We start from the raw sequence: 19,348 nt of genomic DNA, 5'->3' as shown, positions 1-19,348 counted from the left end.
CTGCCTTGGCACAGGGACCTCAGATCTGCCTTGGCACAGGCTGTGCAGTGCCCAGTTGTGCTCCCTGGTGTCCTGACTGGCTGTCCCTGAGTCCCCATCGTCCCAGCTGGCTGTCCCGTGCTGGCTGGGGACAGTAATTGTGCCACCAGCTGCTCAAGCTACCTGCCTAAGGGCTATGGCTGGGATGGGAATGTTCCTGGTGCTGCCAGCTCCTGTCCCTTTCCCAGTGGGATCTGTGCTGTCCCCTCACACCCTGTGCAAGGACAAGTGAGTCCTGGTGGGACACACAGGCCTGTGATGCCAGCTTCTGTCCCCTTTCCCAGCGGGATCTGTGCTGTCCCCTCACACCCTGTGCAAGCTCAAGTGAGTCCTGGTGGGACACACAGGCCCAGGTGTCCCCAGTCCTGCCTCACCCCACCCCGGCCCCTGCAGGATCCTGGCCCTGGACCTGGTGGTGCGGGATGAGGACGAGAACATCCTGGACCCCGACAGGACCAGCGTCATCAGCCTCTTCCAGGCTCACAGGAGGGCAGCACAGACCCTCAGCCAGCGCATCCAGGAGGAGACGGTGAGGCTGCTGCCAGCCCTGTGCCCAGAGCCTGATGTCCCCTGTGCCAGGGGATGTGACAGGGGCTGAGCCACCTTGTGCCCCCCACCTTGTGCCCCCCAGAGCTCGCAGCAGAGAGCACCAGGCCACGGCACCCACGGGGCTGCCTCACCCTCCCACAACCTCTACCTGTGTGTCCGGAACTTCGTCTGCCACATCGGGGAGGAGGCGCAGCTCTTCATGGCGCTCTACGACCCCGGCGAGCAGCGCATCATCAGGTGGGGGCTCGGGACAGACCCCTGCCCCTGTCCCTGCTGTGCTGGCTGTTTGTCCTGCTGCCCCCCGAGGCTGCCCGTCCTGCCCAGCCCTGAGGACCCAGCGGGTGTCGCAGGGGGAAGGGGCACATCCCTTCCTTTGTCACGGCGCCATATCCCATGGGACAGCCCCATCCTGTCCTGCCCCAGGCGCTGCTGAGGTGACCCGTGCAGTGACTGGGGACAGCCAGCCTGGGCCAGTGCCTGTGCCGCGACTGGGGACCCTGTTGGGATGAAGGGTCCGCGGGATGGGATCTGGCGGGGGCTCTGCCACCCCCGTGCCCACCTCAACCATCACCCGCCCCGCAGCGAGAACTACGTGATCCGCTGGGCCAGCACCGGCGTCCCGCAGGACATCGAGCTGCTCAACAACCTCAGGGTGGTGTTCACGGTGAGCGCAGAGCCCGGGGAAGCCGCGCTGCTGCCCCCTCCTGCAGATCTGCCCCCCACCCGCAGCATTTCGGGTGCCCCGTGTGCCCCCCGGCTCAGTCCCCCTGATCGGGGACCCCCAGCCCCTTCGCTGATCCCTGATGTGGCACCCGCCGTAGCGCTGCCCCTTCCGGTGCTGGGGGTCCCGGGGTGCCCTCCCGGTGCTGGGGGTCCCCTCCCGATGCTGGGGGTCTCGGGGTCCCGTCCCAGTGCTGGGGGTCCTCTCCCGATGCTGGGGGTCCCCTCCCGATGCTGGGGGTCTCGGGGTCCCCTCCTGGTGCTGGGGGTCCCCTCTCGGTTCTGGGGTCTCGGGGTCCCCTCCCGGTGCTGGGGGTCCCGGTGTGCCCCGTCCCCGCTCGTCCCACGGCCCCCGCTGCTGACTCAGCGCTTTGGCAGCAGCGCAGCGCTGACCCCCGGGACGCCGCGGAGCCATCGATATGCAAATGAGGCGAGAAAATCAATGTTAATTAATGAGCAGCATCAGCACTTCGGCTCCGCTGCCGCCCCCGGCTCTCGCCCATCTCCGCGCTCTGCTCTGCTGTGCTCGCTGCTGATTGTCCCCAAGCGTTGTGGCGTGTCCCTGTCCCTTGTCCTTAGCGCCGCTGGGAGGTTTTGGCGCAGGGGCAGCCCCCGAGGGACCCGGTCCCCTCCCCAGCTGGGGTACAGGGCCCCCCGACATCCTCACACCATGCCAGCTTGCCAAACTGCCAGGTCTGGGGTGACCCCTTGGGACCGTCGGTCCTGGCATTGTCCCCACCGCGGGGTTTTGGGACTCCTGGGGTGCACGGCAGCCCCCAGGGCAGCGGGGCTGTGTCGCCACTGTCCCCCCAGTGCAGGGCAGCAGGGACGCTCTGTGCCCACCGCCTCACCCTGCACGGCCCTGGGCACCCCGAGGTCACCTGGCACTGGCACTGGCGCTGTCCCCTGCGGTGCTGCCAGGGTGACACGGCCCCTGTGTGTCCCCCAGGACCTGGGCAGCGCGGACCTGAAGCGGGAGCGGCTGTTCCTGGTGTGCCAGATCATCCGCGTGGGGCGCATGGACCTGCGCGACAGCCACAGCCGCAAGCTCAGCACGGGGCTGCGCCGGCCCTTCGGCATCTCAGGTGGGGCTGGGGACCCCCGGGGACCCCCGTGCCACAACCCTGGCACCTCCCCCAGAGCCACCACACCGGGCTCTGCCATGTCCCTGGGGCTGCTCCTGCTGTCCCTTTTCCCTGCCTGCAGATCCCAACCCCATGGTTGTCCCCACACTGTCCCCCCCGGAGCTGTCCCTGCCCAAGGGACACAACACCCGCCCTGTCCTGGCACAGGGGACCCCCTGAGCAGCCCTGGGGAGCTCCCCTGGCTTCACCTGCCCCCATGACCCCGCTCCGGGCTGGGAGTGCCACCCCTGGCACGGCGCCACCTGTGTGTCACTGCAGTGATGGACATCACCGACATCACCAAGGGGACGTGCGACAGCGACGAGGACAAGCAGCACTTCATCCCCGTCCACCTGTGAGCCCCGAGGGGAGGCTGGGGGGGCAGGGACAGCACCCCAGGGCCTGGCTGGCATGGGGACACCACCTGGTGGCAAGGGGACACCACCTGGTGGCATGGGGACACCGCCTGGTGGCATGGGGACACCGCCTGGTGGCATGGGGACACCGCCGGGCTGGCATGGGGACATCAGCTGCCAGGGGACAAGAGGTGCAAGGATCAAAGAGAAAAGGTTTTCCCCCTAAATGTGGCTTTCCCAGGGTGGCTGCTGATGGTGATTTCCTTCACAACATGATCCGGAAGGCGGTGGAGGGGAAGGACATCAACCACAAGGGACAAGGTAGAGACACTGTGTCCCTTGGGCCATCTGCTTGTCACATGAGGCAGCCCCTGCAGGGTCGAGGACTTGTGTGTCACCCTGTCACCCCTTGAAAAATCCCTGTGGTCCCTGCAGGGCTCTGGGTGTCCCTGAAGGTGCTCTGGGGGGACCTGAGCCAGGTGAGGAAGGACCATCCCCACCTGGTGGACCGCAGCACGGCAGTGGCTCGCAAGCTGGGCTACCCAGAGGTCATAATGCCAGGCAAGCATGATGGGGACAATCCCGGGGGTCCCTGGGGCTGGCAGCGTGGTGGCAGGAGCTGGCTGACGGGGCTGTCCCCCCAGGTGATGTCAGGAACGACATCTACCTGACCCTGGTGCAGGGGGAGTTCGACAAGGGCAGCAAGAAGACGCAGAAGAACGTGGAGGTGACCGTGTGTGTGTGTGACGAGGCAGGAAACGTGGTGCAGGTATGGCAGGTGTCCCCTGTGTCACCTCGAGTATGGCAGGTGTCCCCTGTGTCACCTCACATTGAGTATGGCAGGTGTCCCCTGTGTCACCTCACCTCGGGCACAGCCAGCAGCTCCTCCAGGCTGGAGGAGCCTCTTGGGCCACTGGAGCTGCCCAAACCCAGAGATCTGGGAATGGAATAAATGGGAAAGTGAGAATAAAGAAATGGGACAGAGAGAAAATTGTCCTGCCCTGGGGACAGCCAGACCCCCTGGCCATCCCCAGTGTCCCCAGGACAGGAAGGAGCTGGGGGTAGACAGGAGGGCAGGGGGGGTCAGACCCAAGTGTCACCTCCCCAGGGTGGCTCTTGTCACTCTCCAGGTGTTCTGTCACCAATTCTCACCTGGCTCCTGAGGAATGGGCTGCAATTCTCCATCCCCAGGGCCACGCCCCGAAGTGCCCTGAGAGGGCCCCGTGTCCCCTCGGAGGTGGCACCAGGCAGTTTAGGAGGGTGTGGGCAGGGGGGTTTGGGGCGTGGCCGGGGCTGGCAGGGACGGGAATTGTCCCCTCCCTGCGAGGTCATTTGACCTGATGCCGAGGTGTCCCCTCCTGGCAGAACGTGATCCACGCGGGAGCAGGGGACAGCCCCAGCAGCCACTACCGCTCTGTTGTCTACTACCAGCAGCGGCACCAGCGCTGGATGGAGACCCTGAAGGTCTGGGGACACAGGGGCTGGGCAGGGACAGCCCTGCAGCCCCTCCAGGATGTGGCACTCGCTCCTCCTGCTGCTCTAGGGGGTCCCTTTTAGGGCAGGCGTTTTGGGGGGCAGTCCTTGGTCCCATCTCAGGGATGGTGGAGGTGCTGCCAGGGTCACAGTGTCACCCCTGCATGGACACCTGGGCATGGGCACTGCCGCCCTGTCCCCATCCCAGTGCCCCCAGTTCAGCCTCACTGGTTGACTGGGGAGGACGTGGGGTTGGTCTGCAGCAGTGGATGGCTTGGCACAGACCCTGCCTGGGCACAGAGGGACAGTGGCCAGGTGTGGGACAGAGGGACATTGGCCAGGTGTGGGACAGAGGGACATCATTGGCTGGGTGTGGGACAGAGGGACATCACTGGCCAGGTGGGGCACAGAGGGACATTGGCCAGGTGTGGGACAGGGGGACATTGGCCAGGGGGGGCACAGAGGGACATTGGCCAGAGGGACATTGGACAGGGGGGACACAGAGGGACATTGGCCAGGTGTGGGACAGAGGGACATTGGCCAGGGGGGGCACAGAGGGACATTGGCCAGCGGGGGGACAGAGGGACAGTGGCCAGGTGTGGGACAGGGGGACATTGGCCAGGTGGGGGCACAGCCCCTGGCCTCACCTTGGCCCCCCTTCCCCCCCAGATTGCTGTTCCCATCGAGGATGTCCACAGGACCCACCTGAGGTTCACCTTCCGCCACCGCTCCTCCAGCGACTGTGAGTGTCCCCTGCTGCCAGCACTGCCTGTCCTTGCCTGGGGACGTGTCCCTGGTCCCCTCCAGCTCCCCCTCACGCTGTGTCCCCCCAGCCAAGGACCGGAGTGAGCGGATTTTCTCCATGGCCTTTGTGAGGCTGATGCGCCCCGATGGCACCACGCTGCGGGATGGGGAGCACGACCTGGTGCTCTACAAGGTATGGGGGGACCCCAGAGCCCCCTGAACTGGGGGGGGCTGTGGGGCAGCAGCACTTCTGGGACCAGGGTCCCAGTCCCTGCCTGAGCCACGGTGCTGGTTGCACGTACCCAAAGTCCCCAGGGTTTGTGGTGTCCCCTGAGGGTTTGTGGGGTCCCCCGAGGGTTTGTGGGGTCCCCCGAGGGTTTGTGGTGCCTCCCTGCTGTCCTCGCTGTCCTTGGTGGCTCCAGGGGGGGCTCCCTGCACACACATCTCCAATCCCTGTGCTGCTCCTCTGGAATGCCAAGTTTGCTTTGGGAGAAGGTAATTTAAGCCTTTGTGACGGGCAGGGAACGTCCCCGTGGTGTGGCTGCGCTTCACCTGATTTCACCAGCCCTGGCACTGCTCGGCTTTGCTCTGAGAGAGTCGGGGGGGAGGCAAAATCGCTGCTCATTTGGGGAAAAACGCTGTCAGCTTTAATCTGAGGGGCTCCTGAAGGTGCTGCCCCCTTACCTGGTGTCCCCTCCCCACACTGGGACCACTGTGACAAGAGGAACAGGAGGCATGAGCTGGTCCCCACTGCCAGGGCGAGCTCAGGGCTCTTCCCTGTGTGTTGACACCTTCTGGGTCCCTTTTGGGGTCCCTTCTTGGGTACCTTCTGGGGTCATGGAGCTCCAGTGTCCCTGGGCTGCTGCATGGGGGTGTTCTCTGATTTTGGCAACGTGACCACAGTTTCTCCAGGCAGAGCCACATCCCTCCCTGAGTTCTGCCTTTTTTTGGGATGGCTCCTGCCTGCTGTGGCAGCCCAGGACAGGGACAGACCACGCTGTTCCTCCCTGAGGCTCCTGCACATTTGAAATCATTATGTCCCTCCCCCCTGCTTTATTTTTGGGTGAAAGACCCAAATTCTTGAACGGCTGCCGTGGCCCTCGGCGCTGGCTCTGCTCCCTGGCTCTTTGGGGACTGTCCCCTCCCCAGCAGCAGCACTGGGCACCTTTGGGATGTGGCAGTGAGATCAAACCTCCCACACCTCCCTGCCAGGAGAACAAGCCCTGCACAGCTCCTGCTCCCCTCAGAGAGCTGTTCCTGCCCTGCTGAGCCCCCACATCCTGAGCTGCTCCATCCTCCCCCTGCCTGGCCCTGGCTTTTCCCACACTGGGAGTCAGAAAATATTTCATCTTTTTGCCTCTGCTTGCCAGAGGAATGTGAGTGAAGGGCTTTTAGCTGCTCAGACCTCTTGATCTCCAGCTGCTCTGAGCTCCAGACAGAGCTCAGAAAATCCCCTCCCTGGTGCTGATACCACCTGCTGGACCATAATTCTGATATTTGGCTCTCCAGTGTCCATCACGCTGGGACAGAGAGCTGGGAACACTGAGTGCTCAGTTTGGCCATGCTCAGGATGTTTTTGGGGAGATCAGCAGGATCTGGGGATTTTGGGGGGCTGCCATCCACTGGAGAGGAGCAGCAACGAGTGGGATTCCCACTTGAATGTGGCTGCTGGAGGCTCCACGACCTTCCCTCCAAACTGAGGTGGGAATTGGAGCTCTGGGGTTTCACCCCCACCTCTGGGTTAGCTCAGGGGAGTTTCCAGTTTCCCTTCCCTGCATGGGCTTGGCTCTAGGAAGGAGCACAAGCTCCAGATGTGTCTTGGAGGGGAAAAGCCACCAGCAAACAGCTCTGTCACCTCCTTGCCACCTTCAGCTGGAGGGGTTTCACCCTGCCAGGCTGCAGGCAGGGAGGGATGGGTGTCTGTGGGCTGCAGCATGGCTGGCCCTGGTCATCCCCCATGTCCCTGGCTGGCCAAGAGCAGGGAAGGTCACTCAGAGTCACCCCCGTGAGTCTGCCTGGGTGGAGCACTGACTGTGACCCTCGTTCATGGAGAAAGTTTCCTAAATTCCAGAATAGACTGGAATCCCCAAAAGTGTGAAATAGATTACAGAGAGCAGTGCAGGTGTATCACTTGGTGAGAAATTGAGGTTTTGGGATTTTTAGTGTGTTGTGGATGGAAACAAGATGGAGGGCACAGGGTGTCATCCTGGGCTGCTTCTTCATGCTTCTTCTTCCTTCTTCTCCATGGGTTTGGGTGGCATTTTGTAATTGGGCAGAAAAGTCCACATTGGAGCTCTGTGGGATCAGTTATTGGGTTAAAAGGGGAAATAATCCAGGTGTCAGTCCTTAATTGGACAGTTTAGTCTTAAAAGACCTTGGAACAAGAGATTGTTGGCCATTTTGTTCCTTCTAATGAAAAGCTGCCCAACTTGCAGCAGTGAGGCTGTTTTACTGATAAAAAATAATAAACACTTGAGTGCCAACACAAATTTCTGTCTCAAGTGTGTTGGGAAGGATGAAAGTTTGACAAGAAAGTCTCACAGATATGTGTGCTTAGCAGAAAGATTTTTGAATGTAGAGTCTGATGAAGGAATAGACATGGAAGCAAGTTTTAATATAAAAGAAAATAATTGCTGAGCCAGTCTCACTGGATAACCAAGGAGGCAAAAGTTATGTTAGTTACAAGGGGTTTTTATGGCTTAGAGCAAAGGATAAACCCACCCCAAACAAGAAGATGTTTTTACCAAGCAGAAAGAGAGCACAGGCAAACAAGGCAGCAAATGGTGCAAGTAGAAAAAAGGTCTCAGAATTTTCCACTGCAAGAAAACTGAAAAACAACTTCCAGCTTAAACTGTAATGCACTAACTTATAGTGATTGGAGAATAGTGACATGAATATGGTAATTACAGTAGTTATGATGGGCTAGAGATAAAAGTTAAGGTACAGATCGGTTCTACTGGATGAAGATGCTCAGCAAAGAAGAGTATATAATGCATTGTAACCAAAAGAAAAGTCTATAACATATTGTGACCAAAAGAAAAGTCTATAATGCATTTATAACCTAAACTCAGGGTCTCCAGGCCTGCCTGCAGCTGGAGTTGACAGCTGTAGGCACAGCCTCTGTCACCCACAGCCCTGGATGTAATAAACTGCATTTTGGAGAGCTGCCTGGAGTCCCACATCCCTCATTTCGGCTCTTACCCAAGTGCCTTCAATCCAGAGCCAGAAAACCCCACAACTGGTACCCCCACGCGCTGGGGGTGGCTCCAGCTGTCCCTGTGCTGTGCCCTGCAGGGTGACAGCAGGAAGCTGGAGGATGCCAGCGCGTACCTGTCGCTGCCCTGGGAGCGGAACGCGCCGGAGCCGAAGCTCCCCTCGGGCTCCTCCTTCCGTGTGAGCGGGGCCGCGGCGGCTCTGGCCCCGTCCAGCCGCGACAGCTTCCAAATCTCCACGCTGGTCTGCTCCACCAAGCTGACCCAGAACGGTGAGTGCTGGCTCCCCACAAAGCGGGGGGAGCTGGGGCTGTGTCCCCTCCCTGGTGGTGCTCCCACCTGTGGGACCATAATTCTGATATTTGGGTCTGCAGGGTCCATCACACTGGGCTGAGATCTGGGGACAGTGAGTGCTCAGTTTGGCCATGCTCAGGATGTGGGAATGCTCAGTTTGGCCATGCTCAGGAGGTTTTTGGGGGGATCAGCTCCATCTGGGGATTTTGGGGGGCTGCCATCCACTGGAGAGGAGCAACAATGAGTGGGATTCCCACTTGAATGTGGCTGCTGGAGGCTCCATGACCTTCCCTCCAAACTGAGGTGGGAATTGGAGCTCTGGGGTTTCACCCCCATGCCTGGGTTAGCTCAGGGGAGTTTCAACTTCCCTGGGGTGCCCCCTCAGCCAGGGGAAGGCCCAGGGGATGGGCTGGGCTCTCCTCCCAGCTGCTGCAAGGCTGGAGGGTGGGAATGGCTCATCCTGCTCTGGCTGAAGTGCAGGGGGCTCAGGGACATGGCCTGGTGGCCTGGGGATGTGACATACGGTGACAACATGTGGCTGCAGGCTCCAGGGCACTGTGGCTCAGTGTGGAGGCCTCAGGGATGAGGCTGCTGCATTCATTCCCTTCCTGCAGCACAATTTTGTCCCCTACAACCACAACCTGTTTAAGGTTTGTGCTTCTTGGGCTTCGCTTCAGGGGGTCCCAGTGTTGTGGGAGGGGGTCCTGGCTGCTCCTTTTGGGGGAGCAGGGGGTTGGTGACACTGGGGTGTGACAGGGAGTGCTCAGTGTCCCATTCCCCCCGCCCAGTGAACCTCCTGGGGCTGCTGAAGTGGCGCTCCAAGCCCAGCCTGCTCTCTGGGAACCTCCAGAAGCTGATGAACGTGGATGGAGGCGAGGTCATCAAGGTACAGCCAGCATTTCCTCCCTCCCTGGTTCCTGCCCCCCACTCCCCATGCCCAGAACTGGCTTTTGGGCAGTGCTGGGGTCAGCCCTGCCAGCCCTGCTGTCCCCCCAGTTCCTGCAGGACACGCTGGATGCCCTGTTCTCCATCATGATGGAGCACTCGGACACCGATGTCTACGACACCCTCGTGTTTGATGCCTTGGTGAGCACCGCCTGTGTGGGTCTGAGCCCCTCCCAGTGCAGAGTGGGCACTGGTTGGACTGGGACAATGGGGTTTGAGTGACCCAGCACAGGGCAGGGCTGTTCTGGGGACACTGTCCCTTTGAGGGACAATCCCAGCCGTGTTCAAAGGTGTTTCTCCCACACCATGGCAAGAGTGATCCCAGTGATGGCTCAGGGTGGGCTCAGGGTGGCAGAGGTGTCCCCCTGCCCACACCAAGCCATGCCCCTGCCTGCTGCCCTCAGGTTTTCATTGTCAGGCTGGTGGCTGACAGAAAGTTCCAGCATTTCAACACGGTCCTGGAGGCCTACATCCGGCAGCACTTCAGCGCCACGCTGGCCTACAAGTGAGGGGCTGGGACACGGGAGGGACAGGGATGGGACACGGGAGGGACAGGGATGGGACAGCTGGAGTGGGGTGGCACAGGACTGGGACAGGTGGAAGGGTGGGAGACAGGGCTGGGACAGTTGGAATGGACTGGAACAGGTGGAATGGGGCTGGGACAAGGGGACAAGGAGGGATAAGGCTGGGACAGCTGGAATGGGGCTGGGACAGCCCGGATGGGGCTGGGGCAGCTGGAATGGGGCTGGGACAGTGGGGACAGGGGGGCACAAAGCTGGGACAGGGCTGGGACAGCTGGAAGGGTGGGGGACAGGGCTGGGACACTGGAGTGGGGCTGGGACAGCTGGGATGGAGATGAGACAGTGGGGACAGGGAGGGAAAAGGGCTGGGACAGTTGAAATGGGGCTGGCACAGCCAGGATGGGGCTGGGACAGTGGGGACAGGGGGGAACAGCTGGAAGGGTGGGGGACAGGGCTGGGACAGTAGGTACAGGGAGGGACAGTGCTGGGACAGCTGGAATGGTGGGAGACAGCTGGAGTGGGACAGGGCTGGTGGGACAGGGCTGGGACAGCCAGGATGGGGCTGGGACAGCTGGGATGGAGATGAGACAGTGGGGACAGGGAGGGACAGGACTGGGACAGATGGAATGGGCTGGGACAGGGCTGGGATGGTGGGGACAGGGAGGGACAGGGCAGGGACACACACGGACACCCCTCCCCGCAGGAAGCTGCTGTCGGTGCTCACTCAGTACGTGGAGCAGGCGGGCCGGGGCGAGCCCTGCGAGTCGCTCCCGCGCACCTTCAAAGCCCTGGAGTACATCTTCAAATTCATCGTGCGCTCCCGCCGCCTCTTCGCACAGTGAGTGCCGCCGTGCTGTGCCTCCCAGTGCTCCCAGTGCCTCCCAGTGCCTCCCAGTGCTGCCGTGCTGTGCCTCCCAGTGCTCCCAGTGCCTCCCAGTGCTCCCAGTGCTGCCTGTGCCTCCCAGTGGCTCCCAGTGGCTCCCAGTGCTTCCCAGTGCCTCCCAGTGCTGCCTGTGCCTCCCAGTGCTTCCCAGTGCCTCCCAATGCCTCCCAGTGCTCCCAGTGCCTCCCAGTGCTTCCCAGTGCTGCCGCGCTGGGCCTCCCAGTGCCTCCCAGTGCCTCCCAGTGCTGCCTGTGCCTCCCAGTGCTTCCCAGTGCTCCCAGTGCCTCCCAGTGTCTCCCAGTGCTTTCAGTGTCTCCCAGTGCCTCCCAGTGTCTCCCAGTGCTGCCGTGCTGGGCCTCCCAGTGCTCCCAGTGCCTCCCAATGCCTCCCAGTGCTTTCCAGTGCCTCCCAGTGTTCCCATTGCCTCCCAGTGCTTCCCAGTGCTCCCAGTGCCTCCCAGTGCTTCCCAGTGCTCCCAGTGATCCCATTGCCTCCCAGTGCCTCCCAGTGCTGCCGTGCTGGGCCTCCCAGTGTTCCCAGTGCTGCCTGTGCCTCCCAGTATCTCCCAGTGCTCCCAGTGCCTCCCAGTGTCTCCCAGTGCTATCAGTGCCTCCCAGTGCTCCCAGTGTTCCCATTGCCTCCCAGTGCTTCCCAGTGCTCCCAGTGCTCACCCTGCCCCACAGTGACCCTGCCCCACAGTGACCTCTGCCACCCCTGACAGGGGCTTTCCAATGAGCTCTTAAAATCCTTCCATGATGGAAATGGTGAAATGCCCTGGGCAGTCTGTGCCCCTGCACGGCTGCTGTTGTGCTGGGAATGTTTCCTGGAGCCTGGTGGGCGGTGGGGATGTAGCTGGGGGGGTCTCTGAGGTGCCCCCCGAGCCCAACCCTGCTGTGATGAGCAGAGGAACAGGGTGGGTGCCTCCACAGCTCAAAGGTCAGGGTGCCCCCAGGCCCCTCCAGAGTCCCCCCCAGGCCTGGTGTCACTTGTTCCGTGTGGGCACAGGGTTCACATCCAGCCTGGGTGATGCACAAACACCCTCCTGGTGTGGGAGAGAAGGAAATCAGGAAATCCAGACCTTCCTCTTTCATTCCAGGTAGGCAGCACCGAAAGCTGAAGTGTCCTGAGGGAGCAGTGAGGGACCCCCACACACACAGGGCACAGGGTGGGCACTGCTGGCACTGAAAGCTGTGGGATCACCCCATTCCCAGGCACCCTGGTTCAGCAGGAAGCTGTTTTTGGGGGGAAATGAGGGCTTTGCCTCCTCCACCCCAAACCCAGGATTTGCTGGGGTTCTTGTGTTTTGTATTTCTTGGGAATGATGAATCTGACTCCATGTTCTCAGAAGGCTCATTTATTACTTAGATATAATTTGTGTATTTATATAATTGTTATAATTTATATAATTTTAATATTTTATATAGAATTTACATATAAATTATGTATATGATTATATTATATTATATTATATTATATTATATTATATTATATTATATTATATTATATTATATTATATTATATTATATTATATTATATTATATTATATTATATTATATTATATTATATTATACTCTACTAAAGAATATAGCAAGGATACTTACACAAGGCTAAAAAGATAATAATGAAAACTCCTGACTCTCTCCAGAGTCCCAACACAGCTTGGTCCTGATTGGCCAAAGAGTGAAAACAACTCCCAGCAGAATCCAATGGAACAATCACCTGTGGGTAAACAATCTCCAAACACGTTTCATGTGTGAGCACAACACAGGAGAAGCAAATGAGATCAGAATTGTTTTCCTTTTCTCTGAGGCTTCTCAGCTTCCCAGGAGAAAAATCCTGGGTAAAGGGATTTTTTCAGGGAATGTGAATGCCACACCTGTGTCCCCTCCCAGTGGCACTGAGGAGCTGTGCTGGTGTCCCTGTGTCCCCAGGGACTGTCACACTCGCTTTGCCCCACTCTGGATTAACCAGAGTTAATTAACCATGGGGTTTGAGCCCTGCCTGTCCTCACCCCTTCTATCCCCTCCCAGGTGCTCCAGAACATCACACCCAGCACCTGCCTCTCCCTCCTGTGTGAGGGCACCGAGCACATTCCCAGCTCAGAGCGCTCCTGGCAGGAGAAATGAATTACCCAGCTTGTTTGCAAACAGCCCCCTGAATGAGTTTGCCTGGAGCAGAGGCATCCCTGAGGACATTTAGTGATTTTATAGAGCTTCCCTTTATCTCAACATGCACTAACACGGGCTTCTCACATCCTCTAAGTGCTCTGAACGTGCTGCAATTTGTACAGGCTGTAATCGACAGGAATTGGGTTGTAATTAGAGCCAGTTGCTGCAGATTGCTGCCTCTGGGATTGCCTGTGCTGCTGCTGGAGCTGGACAAGCAGAGCCTGCAGCTCCTCTGAGGAGCCCAGGTAGCTGCAAGGATGACTGAGCCCTGTCCTCCACCTTGGGACACCTCTCTGTGGCCCCAATGGCACCGTGGTGACGTCTGTCCCTTGCTGCTTCCTCCTTGCTGCTTCCTCTGCCTGCTTCTCCTTTTCAGCCACCACTGAGAGTGGCAAAACTTTCCCTGCCAGTGCTCATTGTCCCCACATTTTGAGGTCAAATTTTGGAGCAACCCATGGCAGGGGGTGGGACTGGATGGGCTTCAAGGGCCCTCCCAGCCCAAACCAGTCCATAATTCCAGGATTTCCTTACATAGGTGGTGGCTGGATCATTTCTCTTGCCACTGCTTGGTGTCAGTTGTGGTGGTGTTCACAGGGGTCCCAGGATGAGGGAAGAGATGAGAATCTTGACTCCATGTTTCAGAAGGCTGATTTATTATTTTATGATATATATTATATTAAAAGAAAATGATCTATTAAAACTATACTAAAAGAATAGGAGAAAGGATTTCATCAGAAGGAATAGAAAGGAAAGGAATGGAATGATAGTAAAATCTTGTGACTGACCAGAGTCCAAGACAGCTGGGCTGTGATTGGCCATTAATTAAAAACAACCACATCAGGCCAATCACAGATGCACCTGTTGCATTCCACAGCAGCAGATAATCAGATAATTATTGTTTGCATTTTGTTTCTGAGGCCTCTCAGCTTCTCAGGAGAAAAGATCCTAACAAAGGGATTTTTTATAAAATATGTCTGTGACAGTCAGTAGTGGGGGAATTACCCCAAGCAGTGCCCATTCCTGTGGTCACACCTCAGCTTTGCAGTTTTTCCTGCAGCTTTGCACATCCCATGGCTGAAATTCCCTCATTCGGTTTGCTCTGGTCCAGCTGGGGAGGGGGGATGGAGGGCTCAGGAGGTTCCTGCCCAAGTGGGAGGGGGCTGAACTGCTTTGAGAGGGTCTTGGGCTGTAAAATAATGGAAAAGAGGCTTCTTGTAAAAAGAAAAAAATGAGTTTTTTGAGTGGTTCTGTGGACATGGTGGGGCAGTTGCTGTGGCAGTGCCAGGGCTCACCCCTAGATCCACCCATGGATCCAAAACTTGATGGATGAGTATAAAGAATTGGGATGCTGTCTTGGTTTGGAAAGCCAGGTGTGTGCTAAGGAAGGCAGGAGCCTCCCCTGAAATGGAAAATGTGAACCCCCTCCCTCTGAACTGTTATAATTTTGAAATTAAGGGGCTCTCAGGCAAAGATATGGGAGTAGGAATAAGAGTTTTTTAATAGGGAAGAAAATAAAAATAAAATAAACAATGCAGTGATACAAAACAACACTGCCAGAGTCAGAGCAGGCCCTGTCCCCTGTGTGTCAGGGGGTGGCACAGCCCCATCCCATGGGGGCTCAGCCCTCCTGCAGTGCCAGCTGTGGCTCTGCTGGAGCAGGGATCCTGCACAAGGGGGGAGTTTTCCTCTACAGCTCCAGGGCTGCTGGAGATGGGCCTGGGCTCCCTCTGGCAATGCAGGGCAGCAGAAGCTGCTCCTCTGGCAATGCACTGGGCAAAGGCTGCTGTGCTGTCCCAAACCTCAGATTGGATCCAGGTAGGAATGCTTGGCTCCTCCCCTGGGCGGAGCATCTCCCCATGGGATGATGGAATTGGATCAGCCCTGCAGGGACACTCACTGGCCATGGACAGAAGAGAATTAATAATTAATGGCCCATGAACAGCAGAGATCTCCTGGAGGGAGGATTGGCTGTGGAAGAGATAAAGAAAAACTGCCCAATGAACAGAAAATATCTGCCCCACCTCTGAAGGTGTCTAGAACACACACATTGCCTTGCAATCTGGGATAGATGCCAGGGAAGGGGTGTGGTGTGGCATTCACATCCTCTGAAAAAATCCCTTCGCCCAGGATTGTTCTCCTGGGAAGCTGAGAAGCCTCAGAGGAAAAGGAAAACAATTCTGATCTCATTTGCTTCTCCTGTGTTGTGCTCACACATGGAATGTGTTTGGAGATTGTTCACCCACAGGTGATTGTTTCATTGGATTCTGCTGTGAGTTGTTTTCACTCTTTGGCCAATCAGGGCCAAGCTGTGTCAGGACTCTGGAGAGAGTCAGGAGTTTTCATGATGATCTTTTTAGCCTTGTGTAAGTATCCTTTCTGTATTCTTTAGTAGAGTATTGTATAATGTAATGTAATATAATATAAGTAATTTATATACAAATTATATATAAAATTATATAAATATAGAAATTATATATAAGTAATAAATGAGCCTTCTGAGAACATGGAGTCAGATTCATCATTCCTGCCTTCGTGGGGCATTCCACAGCAGTGTGGTGGCAGCCCAGTGACTCTGTCCCTTGCAGGCTCTACGAGGGGAAGGAGGTGGCCGAGTTCCAGCGCTCCCTGCAGCGCTTCTTCCTCGCCCTCAACCAGCTGATGCAGTCCCCGCTGGAGGGTCCCACCCTGCTCTCCCAGGTAGGGCATGGGGGGCCCTGGAGGGTTCAGCTGTGGTTTGGGGTGCCAGGGAGGGTGCCCAGGCCAGGCACTGGCTGTCCCCTTGCTGGGGTGACACTGCGTTGCTGTGTCTGTGTTTGTTTTTGGGGTGACAATGTGTCACTGTGTTTATTTTTGGGGTGACACTGCGTTGCTGTGTCTGTGGTTTTTTTTGGGGTGACACTGTGTCATTGTGTCTGTGTTTGTTTTGGGGTGACACTGTGTCACTGTGTCTGTGTTCATTTTTGGAGTGACAACGTGTCACTGTGTTTATTTTTGGGGTGACACTGTGTCACTGTGTTCATTTTTGGGGTGACACTGTCATTGTGTCTCTGTGTTCGTTTTTGGTGTAACAATCTCTCTGTTTTGGGGTGACACTGTGTCGCTGTGTCTGTGTTTGTTTTGGGGTAACACTGAGTCATTGTGTCTGTGTTTGTTTTTGGGGTGACACTGTGTCGCTGTGTTCATTTTTGGGGTGACACTGTGTCATTGTGTCTGTGTTTGTTTTGGGGTGACACCGTGTCAGTGTGTCTGTGTTTGTTTTTGGGGTGACACTGTCTCTGTGTTTGTTTTGGGGTGACACTGTGTCTGTGTTTGTTTTTGGGGTCACACTGTGTCTATGTCTGTGTTTGTTTTGGGGTCACACTGTGTCTGTGTTTGTTTCTGGGGTCACACTGTGTCACTGTGTCTGTGTTTGTTTTGGGGTCACACTGTGTCTGTGTTTGTTTTTGGGGTCACACTGTGTCACTGTGTCTGTGTTTGTTTTTGGGGTCACACTGTGTCACTGTGTCTGTGTTTGTTTTGGGGTGACACTGTCTCTGTGTTTGTTTTTGGGGTCACACTGTGTCTGTGTTTGTTTTTGGGGTCACACTGTGTCACTGTGTCTGTGTTTGTTTTGGGGTCACACTGTGTCTGTGTTTGTTTTTGGGGTCACACTGTGTCACTGTGTCTGTGTTTGTTTTTGGGGTCACACTCTGTCTGTGTTTGTTTTTGGGGTCACACTGTGTCTGTGTTTGTTTTTTGGGTGACACTGTCACTGTGTCTGTGTTTGTTTTGGGGTGACACTGTCCCTCCTGTGTGCAGCCCTCAGGAGCAGCTGCCACCCCGTGTGCTGCCCTGCTGTCCCCAGGGTCCCCCCAGTGCACCCTGAGCCCCCCAGCCCCTCACTGCCCTGGGGCTGTGCTGTGGATCTGGCTCAGCAGCTGGGCACAGTCCTGGCCACCCATGTGCTGAATTCTGCAGGGGAAAATCTGGGAAGAGCTCCTGGGGGTTGTCCCCATGCTGGATCTGGCCTGGATTCCCTGCATTTGGGACAGGCTGGCCTAGGGGCTGGGGCTGCCTCTGGGAGCCCTGTCTGAAGGCAGCTCTGTGGTGTCCCTGCAGGGAGCAGCTCTGAAGTACCTGCCCACCATCCTTGAGGACGTGTTTGGGATCTTTGACTCCTCCACTCTGGGGTAGGTCCCTGTGTCCCCACCAAGCCCAGCCCCCTGTGCTGCTCAGCACCTGCCACAGCCACCTCTGTACCTGCCTCCAGCACAGAGCTGAGGGCAAGGGCAGGCAGGGGGATCTGGAATCACCTCCTGATCCCCTTCCCAGTGCAAAAATGGGAGAGTTCTGCTCAGTTTTAGCCTGGGAACTCAGCCCCAGCTGGCTTCATTTTGGGAATTCAGGCAGGGTTTGCCTGCTGGGTGCCTGTGGTGGGCACAGCTGCCCTGTGGGACCATCCTGCCCCCATGCAGGGGCTCCCCCCACCCAGCAGCCCCATCCTGAGCAGAACCTGGAGCTCCTGCTTTAACTCCTCTCCTGCTGGCAGGGCCGTGCTGAGGGACTTTGTGGGGAACCTGCAGCCCCAGCGCCTGCTGAAGCAGAAGCTGCAGTCCCTGACTGACATTGCCAGCAGCAAAGCTTTCCAGTGCCATGGTGAGAGGGGTCCTGGGGGCACTGCCCTTGCTGAGCTCACCCAGAGGCCGTGCACAGGGTGGGGATGAGTCCCTGAGCAGGGACCCCTCCTCTGCCTCATGCCCGGAGTGGCTCCATAGCAGGGGACAATTCCCTCATGGCTGGGATGGCTCCATAGCTGGGGACAATTCCCTCATGCCTGTGTCCCCTTGTGTCCCCCAGAGTGCAGGGAGCTGGTGCTGCAGGCAGCCCTGCCCATCCTGCAGGAGCTGATCCAGGCAGGGGAGGAGGAGGACGCCTGCATCGAGCTGCTCAGCAGCATCCTGGAAGTTCTGTACCAGGCCCAGAAGGTAAAGCAGGAATCAGCTGGGCAGTGACCTGACCAAACCCCTCTGAGTGGGGTTAATCACCAGTTCCTGGCCAGGATATTGTTGGAGATCACTGACTGTGGTTGTCACCATCCCAGCAGGAACATGCCCAGGGTGGGACACAAACCTTGTGTTTTCCACCTCAGTGAGTTTCTGCTGGGTTGCCCAACATCCCCATGAGTGGGGAAGAGGCTTCCAGGCTCAGGGATGACACTGACCTGAGGGTAGTGGGGACATCAGCAGCTCTGCAGAGCTGGGAGGAAGATGGAGAGAGGGAGGAAGAGAGTGAGGGTGAGGGAAGGGAGGAAGGTGAGGACGCATTGATAATAAATCGTGAAAGATCTGGAGAGACATTTTGTGGTATTGGCCAACCAGACCAAGCAGGTTGAGAATGGCTTTTCTGGCTTTGAATAAATCAAACAAATGGTGTCCAAGCCTGATGCATTGGCCAAGGTCACCCAAACACTGGTTTTTGGTTGACTCACAGGCAGGATCACGTTACTTAAGGCAAACAATGAAGTAATAAGGCACAAGTATGATATCTGCTTTAGTTTCATATTTTCTTTGGTTTCCTTCCTGATTCAAGGCACTTTTTCTTTTTGTCTTTTCCCAATTCTATTTTGGGACAGGCAAATGTAACTAAAATTTCAATGGCCTTATACCTCGGGTGAAATTCTGCTGGTCAGTGATTGCCAGTCACCCTCTGGGCAGCATCACAGTCCAAAATGAAGAGTGATGACCCCAAACATGAGGCAGGGACATGGTGGGCACCCACCCACCCAAATGTGGCCTGTCTGGGGTGGGCTGGGGCCATTCCTGGGGGTCTCATCTCTGTTTTGGTGATTGCAGAGTGCAGAGAAGCTGCGAGCACGGCACAAGGACCGTGGGGACATGGAGCTGGTGAGTGTCCCTGCAACACAGGGAATGGTTTGGGAATACACAAGGCTCTGTTCCTGCCCTTCCTGGCTGCTCTGGGGTCCCTTCTGGGGGCCCTTGGGGGGGTTCAGGTGTCCCACCTGCAGTGCAGTGACTGTGGGAGCTGAGTTGGACACTGTGTCCTGGGAGGGTGAGGTGGTTCATTAATCCCCACAGCACCAAGAAGCCCAATAATGGGATGGAAGGCTCAGAAAATGTGGTGAAAGGTCTCATTAACTTTGAAACCTGAAGTAGCCTTTATGGAGAGCATAGTGGGATGCTCTGGGGGAAGACTCTGCTCTTGCTTCAACCCCATGAGAACTGATCCCACCTTTACCTGCCCAGCACCATCCCCATCATCCTCAGCCATCCTTGGCTGTCCCCATTGTCCCCAGCCACGTGGCCACAGTGCCAGGGAGGTGT

General features: G+C 57.3%; 1 protein-coding gene across 1 annotated transcript in view; it reads left to right on the top strand.

The window, feature by feature from the left end:
• Window positions 1-19,348, top strand: part of LOC129121026 (dedicator of cytokinesis protein 2-like) — a 52,595-nt gene that overhangs the window by 2,835 nt on the left and 30,412 nt on the right. The window contains exons 7-27 of the mRNA XM_054633880.2: window positions 433-568; window positions 671-825; window positions 1,171-1,252; window positions 2,258-2,393; window positions 2,712-2,787; window positions 3,030-3,109; window positions 3,224-3,349; window positions 3,433-3,557; window positions 4,154-4,252; window positions 4,931-5,003; window positions 5,095-5,198; window positions 8,300-8,489; window positions 9,300-9,397; window positions 9,508-9,597; window positions 9,861-9,961; window positions 10,681-10,815; window positions 15,614-15,725; window positions 17,127-17,197; window positions 17,557-17,663; window positions 17,865-17,992; window positions 18,860-18,910. Of these exons, the coding sequence (XP_054489855.2) occupies window positions 433-568; window positions 671-825; window positions 1,171-1,252; window positions 2,258-2,393; window positions 2,712-2,787; window positions 3,030-3,109; window positions 3,224-3,349; window positions 3,433-3,557; window positions 4,154-4,252; window positions 4,931-5,003; window positions 5,095-5,198; window positions 8,300-8,489; window positions 9,300-9,397; window positions 9,508-9,597; window positions 9,861-9,961; window positions 10,681-10,815; window positions 15,614-15,725; window positions 17,127-17,197; window positions 17,557-17,663; window positions 17,865-17,992; window positions 18,860-18,910 (2,275 nt within the window). The remainder of the gene's footprint in view (window positions 1-432; window positions 569-670; window positions 826-1,170; window positions 1,253-2,257; window positions 2,394-2,711; window positions 2,788-3,029; window positions 3,110-3,223; window positions 3,350-3,432; window positions 3,558-4,153; window positions 4,253-4,930; window positions 5,004-5,094; window positions 5,199-8,299; window positions 8,490-9,299; window positions 9,398-9,507; window positions 9,598-9,860; window positions 9,962-10,680; window positions 10,816-15,613; window positions 15,726-17,126; window positions 17,198-17,556; window positions 17,664-17,864; window positions 17,993-18,859; window positions 18,911-19,348) is intronic.

The sequence above is a fragment of the Agelaius phoeniceus genome, chromosome 4 (genome assembly GCF_051311805.1).
Source record: "Agelaius phoeniceus isolate bAgePho1 chromosome 4, bAgePho1.hap1, whole genome shotgun sequence".
NCBI classification, from domain to species: Eukaryota; Metazoa; Chordata; class Aves; order Passeriformes; family Icteridae; genus Agelaius; species Agelaius phoeniceus.
Note: the sequence above shows the minus strand (reverse complement) of the source record. Positions and strands in the feature narration are given on the sequence as shown.